This window comes from Ruditapes philippinarum, unplaced genomic scaffold (genome assembly GCF_026571515.1).
Source record: "Ruditapes philippinarum isolate M1 unplaced genomic scaffold, ASM2657151v2 ctg684_1_1_1_1, whole genome shotgun sequence".
NCBI classification, from domain to species: Eukaryota; Metazoa; Mollusca; class Bivalvia; order Venerida; family Veneridae; genus Ruditapes; species Ruditapes philippinarum.
The window spans coordinates 142946-166299 of NW_026855648.1; the positions used below are offsets into that span (position 1 = coordinate 142946).

Genomic DNA, 23354 nt, shown 5'->3' on the forward strand with positions numbered 1-23354 from the left:
GCTCTAGCTCATTGGTTTTTTTTAAAAGAAGATTTTTTAACTTTTTACTATATGCATATAGTTAAAAACAATGACACCCATGGGGCTGGGCCAATTTGACCCCAGGGTTTTTATTTGAACAAACTTTGTAGACAATTACTAGAAGATGTTTCATGCTTAATATCTAAACTCTAGCTATTTGGGTTTTTTCAAAGAAGATTTTTAGTTTTTGCTTTACAAATATAAGGAAAATCAATAACACCCGGGGCGGGGCCAATTTTGACCCCAGGGCTTTTATTTGAAAAAACTTTGTAGACACTCACTAGAAGATGTTTCATGCATAATATCTAAACTCCAGTTATTTGGGTTTTTTCAAAGAAGATTTTTTTAAGTTTTTGCTATATACATATAAGGAAAATCAATGACCCCAGGGCTTTTATTTGAACAAACTTGGTAGACACCAATTAGAACATGTTTCATGCTAAATATCTTAGCTCTAGCTCTTTGAGTTCTTTAAAAGAAGAATTTTTATAAGTTTTTACTATATGCATATAGGGAAAATCAATGACCCCCGGGCTTTTATTTGAACAAACTTTGTAGACACTCATTAGAAGATGTTTCATGCTTAATATCTTAACTCTAGCTATTTGGGCTTTTTCAAAGAAGATTTTTAAGTTTTTACTATATGCATATAGGGAAAAATAAAAAACCCCCTGGGGCGGGGCCAATTTTGACCCCCGGGCTTTTATTTGAACAAACTTGGTAGACACTCACTAGAAGATGTTTCATGCTAAATATCTTAGCTCTAGCTCTTTGGGTTCTTTAAAAGAAGATATTTAAAGTTTTTTCTTTCAGTTGCCATGGCAACCAGAGTTCTGCATGGAATTAAATTCTTTGAACAATTTTTAAAGGTGACCACCAAAGGGACATTCCTGTGAAGTTTGGATGAAATTGGCTTAGTGGTTTATGAGGAGATGTCATTTAAAGTAAAAGTTTACGGACGGACAGATGGACGCCGGACGAAAAGCGATCACAAAAGCTCACCCCGTCACTTTGTGACAGGTGAGCTAATAAAAACAAGTCCTCTAATATTGAAGCTAAATATCTCAACAAGCTAGGCAATACTCGGGCCAACAATATAATCAGTGTAGAACAAATGAATGATGTTTGTTAATGTATTGACAGACAAATTGAGTAGTTTTTATTCTTATTCTGCTGGAACCTTTGTTTACCATTTATTTACCTTTGGAACCTTTATTTATTTACCTTTGAAATCTTAATTTATTCACCTTTGGAACCTTTATTTATATACCATTCAAACATTCATCATGCTGGTACAAATGTTCAGGTTTGCCTGGTTCTATACTGGCCTGGTTCTCTATACTGGTGGCAAAGGCTAATAACTTTAGATTCCAGCTTGTTTAAACTGCCATTTTAACTGTTAAAGGTTTCGGGTTTTTTTTTTTTAGCATGACCAGTTAAACTTGTCATAAAGAAAGTACCAAACCCAAGATGATTAATGTTAAGAAGTAATAAATTGACAAAGTGAGATTTTAAAGAATTTTTCCCTTACTGTTTCATTCTATGGAGAATTTACAATACTTCCTTCTGTAAGACATTCTGACATTCATCAATAACTGTTGGACATCTAGGTTTCCTTTTACTTATTCACAATATACTATATTTACTTAACTTTGAGTGAATAATCTTATAATAAACGGACAAGTAACTGCATAAAACTTCAAAGTCAAATTAAGATTAAGTGCAGAAATAAATTCTTTCAAAACAATACATTTAAACTTAACTATTTCAGTTTTAAGTAGATGTTGGAAATTTTAACACAAAATCATAAAGACAATACTTCAATATGAGAAGTTATGAAGCACCAATAAAAACAATAAAACAAAAACACTCGACATGAAATAAGTACAATGAACCCATTAAAACAAATTTACTATGCAAGTAAATTATGAAATCAATTTAATAATGATATTCTTACTATATTGCACATAAAAAACTAAACATACATATTTTTAGAGTAGATATGTAGTAAATTAATCCAGTACTTTAAATAATTAAAATATGAAAATCAAGATACTTATATATCCTATATCACGACAAAACCAACGTTATCCGTGCAGTCCAATCAGGATCCATGCTGTTTGCTATCAGTTTCCATACTTGTAATAGGGTTTGTAAACGAACAAATGCGCAGGCTGGTCTGGATCCATGCTGGTCGCAAATGCATTATGTTGGTTTCGTTGTGATGCGACTCATTTGTTAAATATTGGTTACATAAATTAGTATGATAATGCCACATTTGTCAAGATCGAAACTGAATTAAAATCTCATTGGAGTTAAATCATCATTGACTTTACATCTTATTAATTTTAAAGAACAAACTCAAATGTGCTGTCTGTCTGGCTTTTAAGCATAAACTAAATATGCAGGTACTTTAGTGTAGTATGATACAAAATGTTTGGTTTTTACATTTAACAAACAAAATCATGCTTACTGAGAAACAATTTATAATGGCTCTAAGAAGCAAGGCTAAAACACTTGGTGTTTAAGGTAAACTAAATATCTGAATATAAGCTTGGTCCTATAAAATACTGAGCTAGAACATAAAAACAAGCAAATCTTGGGGATATACATTTCTTGGGGAAAAAAACCTAAATTAATAATTTTAAATATTGTTACTAACTTTAAAGGTAATGTAATGTATTTGAAATTTGTATAACATGTATCTCTTCATTCTTGGCAGAAATAAAGAAATCTTATCTTAAACTATTATCTTCAAGTTTTCAAACTCATGTCTGCCCTTTCTATACAATGAAAATTTCCATCTTATCGGAGACATAATATGCGTTTAACCCTTAGACATAGGTATTAACTTACATGGTTTGTCAACTGTGTAAAAATAAAATTTTGGGGTCTACATCAAAACTTAAAAATATGGCAAGCAAATAATTTCTTATAAATTAATTTAAAAAGTATACTCCATTATTTCAATTTTATAGATTTCTGACAGTCATGATTCATTTCATAAAGATAACTTAGAAAAATCAAAATTATCTTATAAACTGTTTAAAATGGTGATAAGTTAAAGAATGCATTTTTTTCTTTTAAATGGAGTAAAATGCATTTCTAAGTTAAGGAATGCATGTTTTTGTTGATTGAATGGAGTAGAATGCATTCATTATTACATCGAAAATGCAAAAATACAGAAATTAATAATATTGTCTTACAACATCAGCATGCTCTATATGTCAATGTATGCTCATTGTAAGAGAAAAGTGTGAATTGAATGAAAAGTATTTTCAAAACACTACAATGGTGACTGGTGTATCTGAATATGTCATTCTTATATTTTGAAGATTTGATATATGATGCATTAAAAATTAAATTAAAAATCAGCTTCAAGCATAAACTGAATTAATTTTCTTAAATCTATATCAAGTGTTTCATAAATTTTAATTTTTCAAAAGCAAATCACTTTTATAGATTTATTTTTTAACACATACAGTTCATTTAAATGATAAATGACTTAACATAAACCAATTTTTGAGAATGTTCATTAGTCTATATCAGACACAAATCTTGTACATCAAACTTGTACATTAAATCTGCACCATTTCATTTTGTTTTCCTCTTGCTGAAGATCAAGTTACCAAGTACAAAACACCAAAGTCAAACTTTTTTTAACTGGCCATAATATCTTCTGTGTTTCAGCCTAAAGATCACTTCAACCAATGAGAACACTTGTTGCATTTTGTCTAAAGTTGTTTCATCTTTCCTCCAAATGAAAACTATTCAGGGGGAACAACCACTCATTGACTGTAATTTTTAACTACTTTGTACACTATAAATCCAACCCCTGTTACAGTCACAACTCCTAAACCAATTTTCAGTAACCGTTTATCATTTGCCAACACTAAGTCCTTCAAATCACTGAAAAAAGAGAAATAAAATCAATATAAATACTGAAATTTTATAACAAATAACATAAATTCTTAACTAAAACAGTACAAGATTGAATAACTTGAATTATGTAGGACCAGTTATATAAATATTCAACAAGAATGCAGAGTAAATATTATACAATGTAGAAACTGAAGTTTTAAAAATCAAGTTGTAAAAATCAAGTTGCAGACTAGAAGAAGACATGTAGAACTTTAACACATACAAACAGAGTAAGACTATAGAAGATGAGGTCAATGTTACATGCTATATATAGTAACAGCTCTTGATGTTGACTGGATAAACTTAACATGCTAAATCTTAATACAATAATTTATCTTTTGTTGTTATTATTTAAAACAAGATTGCATTTGAGATAAATGCTATGCCACCGCATTAATACCTAAGCTCTAGACCTTTTGGGTCTTTACAAGAAGGTATTTTAAGTTTTTGAAGCCTTGTACCTTCAGACAATAAGATTTTTTGATTTTTTACTATATGTGTATATTGAAAATCAATAACCCCCGGGGGCGGGGGCAATTTTGACCCCAGGGCTATAATTTGAACAATCTTGCTAGAGGTTCACTACACAATATTTTATGCAAAATATCTAACCTCTAGCATTTGTCAATTGCTAGAAGAAATTTTTTTAAAGTTTTTACTATAAGTTTTTACTATATACATATAAGGAAAACCAATGACCCCCCAGGGCTATAATTTGAACAATCTGATTAGAGGTCTACCACACAATGCCTTATGCAAAATATCTAAGCTCTAGGCCTTTTGGGTCTTTACAAGAAGGTATTTAAAGTTTTTACTATATGTACATATAATGAAAATCAATGACCCCCGGGGCGAGGCCGACTTTGACCCTTGGGCTATAATTTGAACAATCTTGGTAAGGGTCTACCAGACAATGCCTTGTGCAAAATATCTAAGCTCTAGGCCTTTTGGGTCTTTACAAGAAGATTTTTTAAATTTATTCTTATAACTCATTTGGTTGCCATGGCAACCAGAATTCTGCATGGAATGAAATTCTTTGAACAACTTTGGAAGCCCTTCACCCAAGGATCAATCCTGCCAAGTTTGGTTGAAATTGGACTAGTGGTTTTTCACAAGAAGATTTTTTAAGTTCACTATATAATCTATATAACACACAAACATACATACACACAGGTGAATCGTTATATGCCACCGTATCGCAGATGCTGCGGTGGCATAAAAAACAAGAACACCGCATGATGGTGTTTACACTCGACTATTAAAATCACCATTTTTGATAAAAATTCGAAGTAAAAAAGATGCATATCTCCAAAAATATAGCTTTCAGAAATATGCCCCTTGTTTATAACTGCATCTTCAATTTCTTGTCATGATAAGCAACTATTCCAAGTTTCATACAGATTGCTTTAGAATTGTACATACATTGTAGTCCGATTATATTTCACTGTAATATTACCAGAACTTGTAACAGAAAGCATTCCGGATAATTTAAATTCATTCCATTTTCATTTCTAGAATATCTTCTTTGGAAACAATGACTGGCATGTTGAAACCAAATTAAACCAATATTATGATGTGTATGCTGGCTATGCCATCTTTTTCATTGTATAGTTCCTTCTTTTGGCATTTTTCATGCAATGAAAAGTTATGGGTAGCAAAATGGCTATTTCAACAATGCAGTCTGAAGGACAGCTAAATCCCATTCCGCAGCAGACATGGATCAGGATGTGTAATTTTTGACCTTTAACCAGACAATGACCTTGATGTTGTGCCATGTATATTACTAGTATAAGCACAAAGTCTCATGATAGTAATTATTTGTGCAAAGTTCTTTAAAATCTTCCATAGTCAAAAAGTTATGGAGAACATTTAATCTTGACCTTGGGGGAAGCAACCAGGATATTGGGCTCTGCACATCATGTCATAATGGTGATAATTTCTGCCATGTTATTTCAATTTTTTTTTCAGCTGTTTAAGTTATGGAGCGGATACCAAATGTAGACTTTTTAACACTTTACCTTTAAGTGTGACCTTGACCTTAGGGGTAGGAACCCAATTATTGCACTTTGCACATCGACTCATAATGGAGATCACTTGCGCCAAGTTATTTCAAAATTTTTGCAGCCGTTTAATGTACTTTATAATTCTTGACCTTGGGGGGTAGCAACCCAATTATGGAGCTCTGCACATTGTCTCATAATGGGTATCACTTGTTCCAAGTTATTTCAGCGGTTTAAAAGTTATGAAGCGGACACGAAAGTGTTAGGGACGGAGGGATTGACAGACGGAGGCTATTCCCGCTACGTGGAAGGGGATTAATTAACGTGTTTTCGACATTTACTTGTAATTTCTTAGGTATTCAATTATTTCAAAATGCCAATCATATCTTTGTCTATATAATGGAAATTGCTTTTGTCTATATAAGTGAGTGAAATTTCTAATATTGAAATATTTAAATTATACTTTAGCATTATATAATACATGTATATGTGACTATATTAATATACATGTATAACATTACTATCTTGTTATAGATAATTATCTTGTACATAAAATGTTGTTAGGATGAAGCAATCTAATCTGTACTTTGAAAATAAAAAAAAAACTCAAAATCAAAATAAATCAAGGATACATTTTTACTGTATGATCCACATTCCATATTACAGATGTCTCTTACAAATATATAAACATTCTCAAAATCAACAAATGGAAGGATTCATAATATATTAACTCTAGAAATCATGTAAATAATTCTATGAGATTTGAAATCACAAGCTTACTTATTCAATTTCATAAAACCATTACAAGGTACAGATTTAAGCAAGCAAAATTATAAGATCACTTCACTTTCTGATTCTTGATTAGGTATTGTTTAAATTCCTTTACATCTCATATAATTAATATTGAATAAGAAGACAGTACTGTATTATTAAAATGATCAAGCATTCCATGCTATAAGACATTAAAATACTTTTGTGACAGTAAAGAGATGCTGAATACATTCTGGTTTAACAGACAGAAAACATACCCTACATGACAGGTAAAAACATATAACTGTAGTACCGCATGGTAACGGAAGGTTCCGGGCAAACCGGAACTAGGTGTTAGGTCTGACAGTTGGGCGCCATATTAGTGTAGAAGGTAACTAAGAAGAATTAGGCAATTCCTAGCTTGGCTACGATCCAGATGTGGAAGGTAAGTCGATTGTTTGTATTGTCAATCCCTTTATAATCAATCGCGACAGTTCTATATAACTTACAAGAAATGACCATGTTAAATTTTATAAGGCAGTGATATGAGAGAAAAAACCTAAATAAATAATCATTAATGGACACTCCCTTTGAAAAAGCTATACTGTAAAATTACATATTTTTGCTGTGAAAATACTTCAGAAAGTCTATATTTTGGACTTTGGCAGGCTAAATATTCGCAAATTTCTACTTTCAGTAAAGATGTGAAATCTTAACATGAGTATCAGAAAATAGAAATATTTTGCAGTCCTTAATCGCCATCTATATGAAGAATATATTTTAAATTCATCCAAGACAGAATTTCGCTGTTTTGAAATGAGGTATTGATTTGATTTGAAAAAATAAACCCCATATGATTACCAGGAAAACATATTACTTTTGATTTGCAGAGTTTAGTTTATATGGAGGATATTTAGCGAACATTTTATTTTTTGCAAAAATATTTCAGCAAAATATGATTGCATGTGAAAATTTCTGATTTTACAGTAAGGAAGCTCCCTTTGAAAAAGTTATATGGACGCTCCCGCACTACTTTTCAAGGAAGAGAAAAATGTCATCAACCAAATTTACCTAAAATCGTACACAGACAAGATGTGCATGGAAGGTATCAACAAAGCACATATTTAAGATCTTAACTCAATAAATGAAGGTGCTTTAAAAAAGTAAGAGATTTTCAGACAGAGGAACAGATTATCTGCCAAAAATATTTTTTAAGGAGAATCAAAAGTCAAATGCATAACCATTAAACAAACTGACTAGTGTATCAAAGTTGTAAATTAGAAGAAGGAAAAAAAAAACAATCTATTTCACATCAAACTTTCTATGTGCAAGCAAACCTTTATAATGCTATTAAGCAATTTTCTTTTTAAATGAGATAAGCAAATTATTTCTTTGTTGATTATGTAAGTAATATGATTGTAATTCCAAGCATCTAAGATGAAATATGTTCCTTAAAGGCCCATCATGCTTTTTTTCTAAAAAGCTTTTAGTTTTGGTGTACTTTTATAGTATCCAAAATATTTTTGGATATTATAAATAAAACTAAAAGTTATGAGAGAAATTTAGAACAAGAGCATCTGTTTTATGAAATGTGAATGTGACACAATATACAGGCTACACAATCTGAAATAAATGAAGAAAAACAGCCCACAGCAGAGGAGGTAAATGATCATGCTGATTGTGATGTATACTGAGCCACAACAACTTGAAACAACTGAGAAATTGTTAGATATTGTGGACATGCTAGGCCACCATAGGTATCAGACCGTTCTATCTCATTCAGTGATATACTACGGCTCCTCTTGTACACCATACATTATGCTCATCTTGTTTTTGTTATGACTGGATTTTTTAAGATTCTTTAAGAAAGAGATTAGATTAAAATATATAAAAAGACTGTTAGAATTACAAAGACAAATAAATGCCATCTTTCAAATCAGAGATTTTAAAGGAGGCAAACTTACTGAAAAAGTAAACCCTAGATTTCAAAGACCCTTAAAAATTTACCATGAGCAAGAGCATATATATTTAGTTAGATTTCAAGTCACACAAACTTTCATAACATAATATAAGGTAGTACAAGAGGTTTACAGTGAAGCAAGACAATACAAAGAAACAGTAAAAGTTTGATATGGTATCGGACCTTAGTCTCTCCTCCAACCAGACAGGGTTTTGGTGTACTAGTAACATGTGTACCAAACGTTTAAGATTGCTGCAAGTGAAACAAACATCATTATATATAACGTAGCCATCATCAAGCTCTTCTATATCATCTCACTATTATATACAACTGTGAATGCTATATTCTGTTTCCATAGTAACCAATTCCAATCAATGTTGAAGTTTTCATACGACTTTTAAACTGTCTTAAACAAACTCTTAAAAAAACATGGCAAAAACTTCAATTACAGAGTAAAAGTTGCTCTGATTGAAATGACTGTTGGATTTTTTGATTTCTTTACATGTAAGTAAGAAGATGCAAGTCAATTTCTCACATCAAATATTTTCCTAGACAGAATATAACTTCACAGTTGTGTGCATCAAGAGTAAAGAATTACAAAGATTATTTCTACAGACAGAATTGAAAGACGTAGTCTACAACCTAGAGGAAATATTTCAACACTTTACAATTCTAATCCAATAACTGTCTTAATTAATAATAAATAGATAAATATCTAATTTCCAATTAATATTCAATTATTAATGTATGATAAATACCTAATTACAGTACTCTTTATTGGAATTTTCAAAATGTGTAGAATATAAAATTGAATAAACCACAACATGTATAATATAGCATAAACTTAAAGTTTACACAAGCTGATCTGTATACAGCAGTACTGTTACAGTACAACACTGAAATAATAAACAACTTTATAAACAGGTGGCTTCTCAAAACAAGATAGGATGCTATACAACAAAACAAGTTAAATGTTCAGTTATAACAACTTACGGATATGCTGCCATTGTTGCTAATTTTATATACACATCTTTGTTAACTTTGTCTATACATGTGAATCGTTGAGGTGGAGAGAGTTTAAATTTGTTACAGAATGCTGCCGGTGTTGTCTCGTAGTCTTGGCGTACCTCAGGGTGCTCCACTTTACATGCTACTATTAAAGTTGGTACCCGGCTGTCCAGAAAATGTTTCTATAAATATCATAACATAAAGTTTTATTATGCGCTTCCAAATAAACATTAAATTTAACACGTTTTTATTAAGCACAATATGCAATCAAGTCTTTCTTTTTTTCCCCAAGAAACAATTAAGCAAGAAATTTAAATGATCATGGAGTTTCAACTTCTGAAAAAAGTCCCATTAACAATGCATAATCTTGCACAGAATTCAATAGTCTGAAGAAAGTTATCATGCAAATTTTCACATTCCCTTTAACAAACCAAGGAATTTTGATACAATTAAGTTTAAAGTTCACATCCTAGCATAACATTTAAATACCGTAGACTATGATATTTTGTGAAAACAGTAAACTTACCATGTACATTCTGGCACAGAACTCAAATGACCTTGGGTTTGTGACATCATACAATAAACATGCTACATCACAATTAGTTTCTGTAGGAGACAACATGTCGGAGACCGCCACATCTACTTCATGTAACTGTAATAGTTCAAACAAAACATACATATACAACGATCCCTGTTGTAAGATCTAGCTTCAAAAATAATATCTATAACTTGTATCCTGGAAAGTGTTTGTAAAATCTAAAATTTGAATCTCAAAAACTACTAAAGAGGATTTTCATCCTTATAATATCACTTCACAGAGAAAAGAAATTAAATCATTACTGTTTTTTTGGGCTTGGTTTCAAGTCACAGCAGGGTTACTTTCATATAGCTTCTTTCAAACATTTTAAAAAGTAGCAAATTATTAGTTAAAACCATTATGCTAGCCAGATAGCTTCTTTCTTTTTTCTTTTATTTAAGAGTAAGTTTTCAAACATTGATGTTAAAGTTTTAATTTCTTACCATTAAATATTTTTCTTGTCCATACACTTGCACTGTATTTATCGTAAAACTTGATAACTGCTCTTTATTTAGTGTAGCAACATATCTGAGATTTCTTCCTAACAAACCTTGCAAGAATGATGTCTGAAAAACATAAAACATTATGTTGATTTCATTTAAAGAAAAAAAAAAGAAGACAAATCTTGACCAGTGTTTTCTCATTTACCTAAAACAATTACAAAGAACATGACTATCATTATACATCTTTTTTCTACTCTAAATTTATAAAAAATTCCCAAAGTTACAACACTCAACACTACCATCTAGTAGATCATGCTGCATTTCATAGCATGAACTATAGAGTTCCCTGCATTAATTAGCTCATCAAAATTTAATCAAGCTCAATGGCCAACAGTAAATGACCTAAACCTTTTAAGTTTCCTCTATACATTGATATAATGGTAAAAACTTAGGACGGTATAATTATGGAATGTTACCTTGCCAACACCTTTAGGACCTAGTACATGACATCTGAACACATTCCTGGCTGTCTGTCTCTTCTCTAGATCTATCTTCTTGTCTCGTGTTACTAAAATATAATCCATAACTCTATGATTAGCCATTCTTATATATAAATTCTGAATGAATAATTTCTCTAGTTCATTTAGCTGGTAAATATAATGAAGAATTGATAATTAGAAAATGACTTAACTTTATAACATTTAATAAACAATATAATATTTAATAAACAACAATAATAACTGGGTTATTTTAAATGAATCTTTAGTGATTCTGATAGCATAAACCAGCTTCAATAGCTGTTATCCAGAACTTGGCTACTTCCTCAGTACAAATAAACTTTTATTGTTATAGTTTCACGGTGCACTACAGGTCACAATAGATTAGTCAATCTGTTGGGCTTTTGTCCAAGCTGTTAGTGTAAAAGTTTGTTTGTACCCCCAGATTAGCTTGGAAAAACCCAAAATATTCTTAATTCCAGAGTGAGTGTATTTGCAAATATCTTTCATAAAGAAGTTACAATTGGACAACATTTCAGCATGTAATGATTTACAACGAATACAAAATATTGTAGGGACTGTATTATAACAAATTATAATGTATATTAGAGACTTTACCTTGTATTGCTGTGAGTGTAGAATCATGATGATAATGGTAACCTAGATAAGCTAGATATTCTAATGATCTCGGGTGATCTAATAATGTTGTCAACCTTTAATATAAACAATTATATACAGCATAATTATCGAACAATTATAATGTAAGTATATAATATTTACAAAAAAAAAGAATATAATTATGAGAAACAGAATAAACTTTAATGTAATATGTCCACTTTGTTTTCCATCATAAAATGGACTTGCCGTTTTAATTTGGAATTTAACTACATGAATTTCAACGAAGACTACAGTAAGTGTTGTTTGCAATGTGTTAATTACTATCTATAGGTTCACTTCACAATATTTCGCTTATAAATACATTTTCAAAATTTGCATGAAAACTAGCATGACTATGAAGGCATGCTGCTTTAAAGGCTTTATAATACAGACAAGTTACAGTGTAAAATTCATTTCATACACTAATTCATTTTCAAAACAGACATTTGATACAATTTTATAATTTTTTAATTTAAATCAATTTTTCTTTTACATAAAATAAAAACATAAAGCATAACATACTATTTCAGAAAAAGAAGCATTTGTCAATTATACCATATATACATGAAATAGAAAATAACTGATTATATATACTTACGTCCACTGAGCAAGGTAACCCTGTAATGTTACCCAGCCACTCATGTTAGTAACTACAGTATTGTTTACATCAGGTCCCCATGGTAACATAGGACATGTACAAAACAAGTTAGTTAACTCTGTAGGTGACAACACTCCATCTCTGTCCTATATACAGTAATAACATATAATAATTAATCAAAAACTGGTAATCACAAGATAGTATGTCCAATACATGAAATAGTTACATATAATTATCAAACAAAGAGTGGCAATCACAAGGTAATATGAACAAAGATACTGAAGGTGATTAAGCATTCAATATTTGTAAATGCTGACTAGTAAGGAACTTTTATTCTTTTACAAATAAAAATATAAAACCTGCTTAATAAACTTTAAAAATGCTGCTTAAACAAGAGCTGTCAGAAACACAGCATGCTGGACTATTTTCAGTGCTTGACAGTAAGAAAATGGGCATAGCTCTGTGAATAGGTAACCCAAGAGTTATAGGACTCATGACTGTCATGTTAGATTTACCCAATGAACAAATGTGTGAAGTTTCAACCCATCCCTTTCAGTATTTTTGGAGATACCTACTTGCACTAAGGAATGACAGTGACATCAGGGCAAGGACAATAGCCTTCCCTATTCTTCAAATATTTGAGCAAGTGAAAATGTTAATCTCAATGTTTTTACACAAAAATATATATAATAGCTATAAGTAAATTAGTAAAGGTTACCTCATCATATCTATTAAAGAGCATGGTAAGAAATTTGACACCTTCATCACTTAACTCTGTAGTACTTCCCACTCCAATATTTAACCTATAATCATACAAAATATTCTCTTGTTAACAATTCCGTTGTTATAAAATAACATTTAAATTTTTATTTCATCATAGGATTAAGAACCCTGTATCATGTATGTATACTCAAGACAAAGTTGGCATTACTGGGTCAGAATGGAAAGTAAATTGATTAAACAGATAAATAAAATGATTTAACATCACAAACATTAAAACATAAACATCTCTATAACAAAATCAATTGATGTTTGACTTATATGAAATAAAACTAACTTTCACAAAGATGAATTAAAACAAAATAAGAAACATGTGCATTAGATATGATGCCCCCACATTCTACTTTTTCAGTCTATCACTCAAAAGCAAGAGTAGACTGACGGACAGATGAGAAAATCTATATTATGCTTCTCCCCCACTTTAGTAGGACCATGAAAGCCATTGTCTTGAAATGTCTAACTTAAGACCACTTTGTTTGAGGGGTTACAGTCAATACCATTTGACACTATGTTTCAAATTAAGCCATGATGAGTTGGATATTTTTTCATTATCTAACCCATAATTAGCATCTCTGTAAATTATCAATACATTTTCATAAAGAAGAAAATGCACAAAAGAGTAGCTGGGCTCAATATCAAACAGATGGAAAGTCTATTTTGACTTTTAATAATTTACTGACTTAATGTCTAATCATTAATCAATTTTAAACTTACTTAGGAGCTAAAATATCATTCCGTAACAAGAGATTGTCATCATAACCAAACTTTCTCAACACTGTCCATGGGGTCTCTATTCTTCCTTTATGTACAAACACCACAAACAAATGTAAAAATCCTGAAATTATTTAACAACATCTTTAACCTTTATCAATCATAACATACACTGTTGAGATCATCTACATACATGTACATGTATATGAAAAATTACACACAGACTTTTTGATTTTCAGTATGTTACAAGACATACTGCAAAATCATTATTATTTATGGGGCACTTAATTTTGTGGTTTTCATGAATAGGTCAATCCATGAATTTAAGAACCAACGAAATTTTATTTTCTTTCTGGTGTAAGATTATTTTGCATCACATTATTTACATTTTGTCTTTTGAAAAAATTAACAGTATACAAATTTAAGTACCCACGAAAATGTTTTGTATGGCAAAACCACGAAATTTAATGCTCATGAAATTAAGTGAATTCACAATATAATATATCTCATCCTATTTGAATAATATTCATTTGAATTGTAGGTTATTTACACTTATACTTTTTTAAGCACTTGACTTAAGCCACAGACAACTTAAAACTGTTGAGACAGGACAAGTAAAGCAGTTTTAATAAAATGTCATAATTTGGTATGACAAGAGCGTACCTTTAACAGTAAAACCCGACCATGACCCCATATCAGTCACACCATCTGGTATACTTCTTCTGACTAGTTCCTTCACCTCATCTAACATATGTGTTTGTAACGGAGTGTCAAAACACTTTCTCTGTAATAAACCATACATATCAATTATATTCGGTCAAAAACAGTTATGCTTGTTTTTTAGGTTGGGGTTTATGTCGCACCAGGGTGTATGGCAACTTTCCAGCTTTACTGGTGGAGGAAGACCTCAGGTGTCCTTCCATGCATTATTTCAGGCACAAATGAGCACCTGACTAGAACCACTGACATTCCGTATTCTAGCTGGAATGCTTCCCCACATGAAAGAATCTAAAGTCAGCATTCAAGACTACAGCGGTGAGGGGCAAGTTATGCTTGTCTTTAGAAAATTGCATTTATACTGCATTGTCTGAAGTACCGGGTTTTTTTTGTTCCTTTAATTAACCATAACTTACTATACCCAAGAGTCTCTGATATTAAATTTCTTAAATTTAATAATATTCAAATATGTTCTAAAGTTACTAAATCAATGTTTTTAATTAAAAGTCATTATAAATGTCTTTGCAAGAAAAATAAGCGAAACAAATTCTGACATTTTATGTAAAGTTAGAGTGAAGTATAAGTGTACCTGGAAGAGGTTGACTTCATCGTCCCTGAGTATTTGATCACCATCCAGATCGCAAATCTATAAATAAACATGAATTCTATAAATAAATAACCATCCAGATCACATATCTATAAATAATTCTAAAAATATATTATCATCCAGATCACAGATATATAAATAAACATGAATTCTATAAATATATCAAGGTAGTCTTACTGCAATGCTTTCCTGCCAAAAATTTCTCACATCGGCCAATATTGTAATAAATCGGTCATTTCCGTTATTTTTCACAATCTTCGGTATTCAATAATTTTTAACCATTCATAACCAGAATTTAGTACATAGCAATAAAGGAAGAGTGATTATAAATAATATAATGCCCAAGATTTTGAAAAAATAATGTGCTGAAAATACTGATTTGCTACGATATTGGCCGATGTTTATTTTGGCAGGAAAGCATTACAGTAAGACTACCTTAAGTTGCTATATTGTGTTTCTACAGACAACAGATGATCTTTGACAAAAACTTTCATATTTATTATTTAAAAAAAGTTCAAAAGTAATACATAATTTTAGAGACTAAAACTTAAGAGAAATGTCAGAGATATGTTACGGTAACAATATAGAGGGCCACAAACTGAAAGACCACAATAAACTTACCCTGAACACTCTCTGTAATGCCATCTTACATTTCTGTGTTAACTGTAAAATACAATCATCATTCAAAAATTAACAATCTAAAATAAATCTACATACGATATAAAAGATGTTAAATCATTTTCACATCATCACATCACTGGTTTTATGTATATCAATATGTTGAATATATTGTAAATATTTAAATCTTTTGTGAAATTAGCAGCTGCTACAAGAAGCTCATATATATCTGTACAAATGTATTAAGCTGTTTCATGAATATCTTACCTGAGATTTCTTACATCATGCAAAACTTGGTGTTGTTTTTTTTTTCAAAAAAAGTTGCACCAAATTCTTAAATAAAAAGCTAATTTGAGACAATGCATTTGCATAGGTACTTTCCATGACCACAGGAGCCTTGCCATGCATTCTTTCTTTTCATGGATAACTGGGAACCAAACAAGATCTATGGACCTGATAGCTGGATTGTCTTCCTTACATGAAGGAAGACAAGTCTCCTTCAACAAAGAGCAATAAAAAAACTAGTAAATACTGGTACACAATCCAGGAACATTTGATATATTACTGCCTTCCAGTATAAGTCTGAAACACTGACAACCAACAAAATGTAGAAACCTATCTAAATATAGTTTTACATGATACATACATCTTTTTCAGCTGGGTTGAACAATGGGGTCATAGGATATAACACAGCTTTCTGTGCATAATAGAACAGTTCACTGATGTTCCGCAAACTTTTAGCTGAACACTGAAAAAACATAAATAAAGAATCTTTTAATTAAATATGCAGTATTTTGCGAAGAAAAATATGTTATACAAAATAACAAATAATCAGAAGAAACATAAATTTGCACAAAATGATAGTATCCATGAAGGACTACTTCAGATTGTCAAGCAAACTGTTGTAAAAGCTAATTTTTAATAATTTGTGTGTCTTCATCAGAAAATATCTTACAAGTATATTCATCTTAAAGTTAATTTTAAACAGCCATACTTTGCATACTGTAACATTTATAACAAAAACTTCTAAACATATACAACAAATGACAGATAGTCTGATAACAGATATATACCTCTATTGTGGTTTCAACTTCCGCAAAATCTTGCATAATAGGCTCCATAGCCTGAAAAATGATATAAACATATAAATTTGTATTTCTTAAAACACTTTGTTTACATTGAAACATTTTTGAAATTATACTTTAATAGTTAAACTATGATAATTATTATGTGTCAAAATTTTTTTAATTATTTTTCTATAATTAAAATTGAACATAATTGACGTCCTAATACAACACAAAATGTTCTCAAGTAAACAGTTGAACAAGCATTTTGAGTTCAAGGCCACAATGACCTTGACCTTTGACCAACTGACCTAAATATCAATATGGGTCATCAAATAATCATGAACAATCTCAGGACTGACAGCCAAAACATTATCTAGTTATTGGTCTGTTCAAGGTAACAATGACCTAGACATTTGATCAACTGACCCAAATATCAATATGGGTCATCTAATAGTCATGAATAACCAAACCAAAATCTCAGAACTGAAGGCCAAAGCATTCTCTAGTTATATGTCTTTTCAATGCAACAATGACCTTGACTTTTGACCTTATGTCACAAAAATCATTATGGGTCATCTCCTTGTCATTATCAACCACCACAACATATCCACTGACTGTAAATTCTTAATTATTGGTTAGATCAAGACCACAGTGACCTAAGTTCTCAACTTCTGAGTGACTGTCCCCAAAATCAGTAGGGTCATCTATTAGTCATGACCAGCCCTCATTCAAAATTTTGTGACTTAGGTCAAATATTCCCTTATTAATAGCCTGATAAGATGAGGTCTATGTGCTGATGAAAGCTGTGCAAAGCAACAAAACTCCATTTATTAGAAGAGGGCATAAAATGCATAGAATGACACATTTAATGTTGTTGCAAGTATAAACAATTCATACAAAATATTCTAAACATATAAATAATTAATTGTGTACTAGTTACCTCCCCTGTTGAGTAGTCTATGAGATCTCCCTTGTTCCCGACTAGAATGACTGGTACCCCAGCATCTTCTCCTAGCTGCTTTCTGATGAAAGGTAGCCATGTTGATGTGATCTGTAATATTGTTATGAACAACAATAATAAATACAATGCTTTGTCTTAAGGAAAATGTACATGACATACAAGGAAACAAATATGATAAATAAGCATTTCGATCATTAAAATAAATGCCTTAAAATGATATACAGTGTAACTTCCGAATTCCGGAACTTCTGAAATCCGGAAACTTCTAAAAACCGAACAATTTTTTTTGGTCCCAATTTTTCCCTTCTATTTTCTATTAATATAATACTTCGGAATTCCGGAACTTCTAAATTCTGAATTCCGGACGATATTTTCGAAAAATTAGAGTCAAATCAATGCAATTTTACCTCCAAAAACCGGAAATATCCAAAGGTGTGAAATACATTGTAAACCTTGCAGGAAGATTTAATCTCCCTATCGATTGTTTACTAATTAGCGGTGATCGTGTAATTTGACACGCGTTAAAATCACAAACTGAAATGGTATGTTTGAAGTGATGCGGTTAGTCAAAGTAATTTACGGCGGTCAGTTAATTTGAAGTGTTTATTAGCGGATTAAATGACAATTGTATGCATCAAACGTCTTTAGGGATTTTATTGCATTTGATGTAATAATTAATTAACTAGCATCGGACGATATGTAAGTTTATGCAATTAACAACATTTTTACAAACTGATATGATATTACAGTAATGGCCACATCGTCCTTGACATTTAGTCTTGTCCACATTATCATAAACCTCTGAATTCCGGAAACCTCTGAAATCCGAACTTTTTGACAAGTCCCATGGGTGTTCGGTTTTCGGAAGTTACACTGTATGATTCTACATCACCAAGGTACAACAAAACAGTCAAATTTTGAAACAAAAATTTCAGCAAAAAAATAATCCCTGATTGCAAAATGAACCCCAAAACTAATTATTATAATTTCTTTGTTCCCCAAATTAATAATTATTTAGTTAATGTTATTCTTCATCCATAAAGGCTTAGAAAATATTTTTAATCACTTACTCCTTCCATAGAATCTTCATCATTTACAGCATATACAATACATATCACATGAGCCTATAATATAAAATTATTATGTTTTATATTATAATAAATATCACAAAAAAAATACATTTCTAAGTATATTTTTACACATGTCAATCATACTGGAAGCAGTTACCCAACTTGTGTTTCTGGAAACTGTAGTGCACCTGTACTTACTTTATATAAATACCTACAATAACTGCCAGCTGTTTAGTTTAAAACAAGACTGTATAAAATGAAAATTAACAATGCTGCATACATCTTAACAGTTTTTTTTCTTCATTTTATTAAAGACATATAACTTTTCTCTAAAGACAATAATTGTAAACCAATTAAAACAAGTTTATAAGAAAGGAAATGGTAGTTAATGGTAGTAATTATTAACCTTTTTAACTTCCTCAATAAGATCATCTTCTGACTGCTCACGACCTGAAAGTTAAAAACATTCATCATTGAACACTTGAGCACAGTGCCAATTACCAGAACGTTCATGTTACTATATATAGTAACATACGTCATTTACATATCTGATCATTTTGTGTACTTTAGCTATTAATTTTCAATGTAAATTTGTCCTGAAGAAGGTCTATAATGAGACCGAAACCGGTTGACCATCATTAAAAGCAGTTAAACCTATCCTGGTGTTGGTCGTTTTGCACCTCCTATATCCCGCTTTTTCTGTGTTATATTAAAATAGTTTAAACTTATCTACAATGTAGCAAGTTCTTCCTGTCCATGCACAGAAATACATATATATATAAACAAGATATGTTTGTAAAACATGTATGCCCCCTATCGGCAGCCAATTAGTTATGTGATCAGGTTATTATGCATGACTTCTGACCCAGTGAACAAACAATTTATAAGGATTATCAGTTATCTAGTATCTACTGGTCATGACTAGTCACAAGGTAATAATAATTGTGACCCCATAGGTTGTGTGAAGCAATTTAAGTTATTACAAATCTTACCAAATAATATATGCATAAATTTAATGAATCATGTAGGCCTTATTAATGACAGCCAAGTTGTTATATTACATAAGACCTTCAAATGTGTATACCAAAAGCATTTTTAGTTTAATATAAAAATATCAACCAAGGCAACTTGAGTTGTTGAGTTATTGGTCAGAAACCGTCATTAAGTACAAGGTCAATATGACATTGACCCCTTGACCCCAAAATCAATAGGGGTCATCTACTGGTCATGACCAATCATCATACCAAGTTTGAAGTTCCTAGGCCTAAGCATTCTTTAGTTATTGATCGGAAACCATTTTTACCTACAAGGTCAATGTGACCTTGACCTTGGACCCTTGACCCTAAAATCAATAGGGGTCATCTACTGATCATGACCAATCACCATATCAAGTTTGAAGTCCCTAGGCCAAAGGGTTCTTTAGTTATTGATCGGAAACCGTTTTTACCTACAAGGTCAGTGTGACCTTGACCTTTGACCCCAAAATCAATAGGGGTCATCTGCTGGTCATGACCAATCACCATATCAAGTTTGAAGTTCCTAGGCCTAAGCATTCTTTAGTTACTGATCGGAAACCGTTTTTACCTAAGAGGTCAATGTGACCTTGACCTTTGACCCCTTGACCCCAAAATCAATAGGGGTCATCTACTGATCATGACCAATCACCATACCAAGTTTAAAGTTCCTAGGCCTAAGGGTTCTTTAGTTATTGATCGGAAACTGTTTTTGCTTACAAGGTCAATGTGACCTTGACCTTTGACCCATTGACCCCAAAATCAACAGGGGTCATCTACTGGTCATGACCAATCACCATACAAAGTTTGAAGTTCCTAGGCCTAAGGGTTCTTTAGTTATCACTCGGAAACCATTTGGTATACGGACCGACGGACAGACGGACCGACAAGTGCAAAGCAATATACCCCCTCTTCTTCGAAGTGGGGGCATAATAACCACCAATAACACTGACTATCATATGTACTTACAAACATTAATTTGAAATGCCATAATTATAAAACAAACTTTTCAAATCCTGTCTGTTAAAGTCAGTAAGTTTATACATATACAATGTATTATGATAAGAATACAAAGGGTATTTTTCACTAAAATGGATAACTAACAAAATTCCTGTCTAAATCTTGGAGTGGACTTATTCAACAATGATAGTATTACACTTAAAAGTACAAATGATATCAGAACTTACTTGAGAAGTCAACAATATGTGTGGGAACCCTCTCTGGTGTTACATCAGCTGGTATAGTGATTTCCTCAGCCTTCGCAGGAACCTGTTAAACAAAAAAATTATTGCAACATAATCATTCATGAGTCCTATGAGAACATAATCATTTTTTCATATATAATCAGTATCTTTCACTGCATAAAATCTGTATCTTTCACCACATAAAATCTATATCATTAATTTCATAAAATTAATATGTATGACTTAAAATAAAATAATAAAAACTGTCATTCTCTTTATAAAATTTATAATGTTCGCTACAAAAAAACATAGATGTATATTTTTCACTAAGTACTACATCAGTACATAAAATCTTTATCATTTACTACAATAAAATCTATAGTCTAATTTCTAAATTGTCTTCAACAAATTACACTGTTTACTTTAAAATGGGAGACTTTAAAATGAAATAAGACAAATGAAATGATAAATATATGATGAAATGATGAATATGTTCTGTATTTACAGTAAACAGTAAAACTAATGCATGACTTTTGTTATATTGTTGACCCTTACCTCTTCATTAAATTCTTCACTGACCAATGACAAAATTAAAGATGTTTTCCCTACACCAGCTGCAAAATAGAATAATGTCACATTAAAAACAACAAAATCATTTACAGTAATACAAGTTAAAATACATTCAAATATCATCAGCTATAATTTTTTTCTAAAAGTTATAACATATAACAGCTCTTATGGGGACCAGTAATTTAATATATTGGAACTGAAATACATATGTATTATAATGTATAACACAAAACCAAACAGGAAAATTAACTTCACTGTTTAAACTGAGATTATGCTATATATTCATAATAAACAGTTATGTTAATGTCTTTTTTTTCTTCCTTATATAGCTACTGGCGGTTGCATAAATTTCCTAGTTATCCATCTGCATTTATGTTGTTCTTGATTTTCTTTGAAAAAGTATTTTCATTCGAAGGGATTATTGTGAAATTACTATAACTTATACAAGAAATATGAATACAAAAGCTATCAATACTCCAGACTTTTCTCATTTTATGTTCAGGAGTTTCTATTGGTTTCTCTAAAATTCCCAATCTGGACTTATTGAAACTTTTTCCCAATTCCAACAATGTTCAACTGATTTTATAAGTTTCATAAATTATATAATCATAATGAAAAATCTTCTAATTAAAGGAAGAACTACTTATTTGGTTATTTGCATTAAAACGTTTAACTTGTCAAACATTTAACTTGTGTCTTGAGCAGAAACTTTGATATTTTGGCCACTTAAATCTTTTGTGGTGTGTTAACAATTGTGAGAAAAGCGTCTGCATGCACAAATCGCTTGTTTACCCATATCGTACATGTTGGTCATAGCTTATGTTTGGTGAAATGTTAAATACATACCAACAATAAATAAATTTTGATTTGTCTAAATCCCAGATACTGTGACTGATTGTAGAATGGTTACAAGTCGGACAGAATATGTGCAGATAACAACACAGAATGGGTTTGCAATTTACACATACACACAGTTACCAGAAATAAATAAATTTCAGATACCCAAACAATAATAATAATTACTGATTTAACGGGATGTCGCTTAAATAGGAGAAATAACTTAATGAGGACATCCATATAAGGTAGATTATGACTGTGTCACAGAAAACGCACTGCAAACATCAATGCGTCATTTGTGGTATGACTGCATCAAAAACACAAGAAACGCAAAGTAGCAGAAACACTGTATTAGAGTTTAGACACAGAAGAGACAGGGAAATTCAAGAGACAGCCCGACATGTTAATTTTTCTGCACACTTTACTTACAATCTCCTACAAGCAAGATCCGTACATCTGTCTTTGATGTCATTGTGTTAAAGTTGGTCTTTTCAACATCACAAACTTCTCAAGTACATTCTTTAAGCAAAATTGTTATAACAGATTTATTCTCTTCACAGTTTCAGCATGATAGAATATGACCTCATGACTTTGTAAAAATGGTACTGCTTTTAAAGAAAAACGCTGCCTAAATTCAATTGATTTTCGCGTTCTTTCCGATAAATATACTAAGGAGAAACAAACTGCATAACTCTATTTGATGAACTACCAATCACACTTGTAATTTTTCACAATTTTGTAATATTATTGAAAATATATCAGGAAAAATCGACTTCCGCCGGAAGTT

At 31.1% G+C, this 23354-nt stretch overlaps 1 protein-coding gene across 2 annotated transcripts; it reads right to left on the reverse strand.

The window, feature by feature from the left end:
- Positions 1 to 3123: 3123 nt before the first annotated feature.
- LOC132744009 (mitochondrial Rho GTPase 1-like) lies at positions 3124 to 23349 on the reverse strand. Of its 2 annotated transcripts, XM_060732608.1 has the most exons (21): positions 22997 to 23349; positions 21716 to 21774; positions 21164 to 21245; positions 19370 to 19413; positions 18964 to 19017; positions 17873 to 17983; positions 16939 to 16989; positions 16512 to 16613; positions 15869 to 15910; positions 15230 to 15286; positions 14587 to 14707; positions 13927 to 14047; positions 13151 to 13235; positions 12433 to 12578; positions 11796 to 11890; positions 11157 to 11248; positions 10681 to 10803; positions 10187 to 10312; positions 9646 to 9842; positions 8836 to 8904; positions 3124 to 3930 (listed from the first exon to the last, which is right to left on the reverse strand). In XM_060732608.1, the coding sequence occupies exons 1-21, from the start codon at positions 23037 to 23039 to the stop codon at positions 3810 to 3812; spliced, it is 1941 nt and encodes a 646-aa protein (XP_060588591.1). In that variant the 5' UTR covers positions 23040 to 23349; the 3' UTR covers positions 3124 to 3809. The 2 variants fall into 2 exon arrangements, with proteins under 2 accessions (XP_060588591.1, XP_060588592.1); XM_060732609.1 differs by lacking the exon at positions 8836 to 8904 and having other exon boundaries at positions 22997 to 23348.
- Positions 23350 to 23354: the final 5 nt, after the last annotated feature.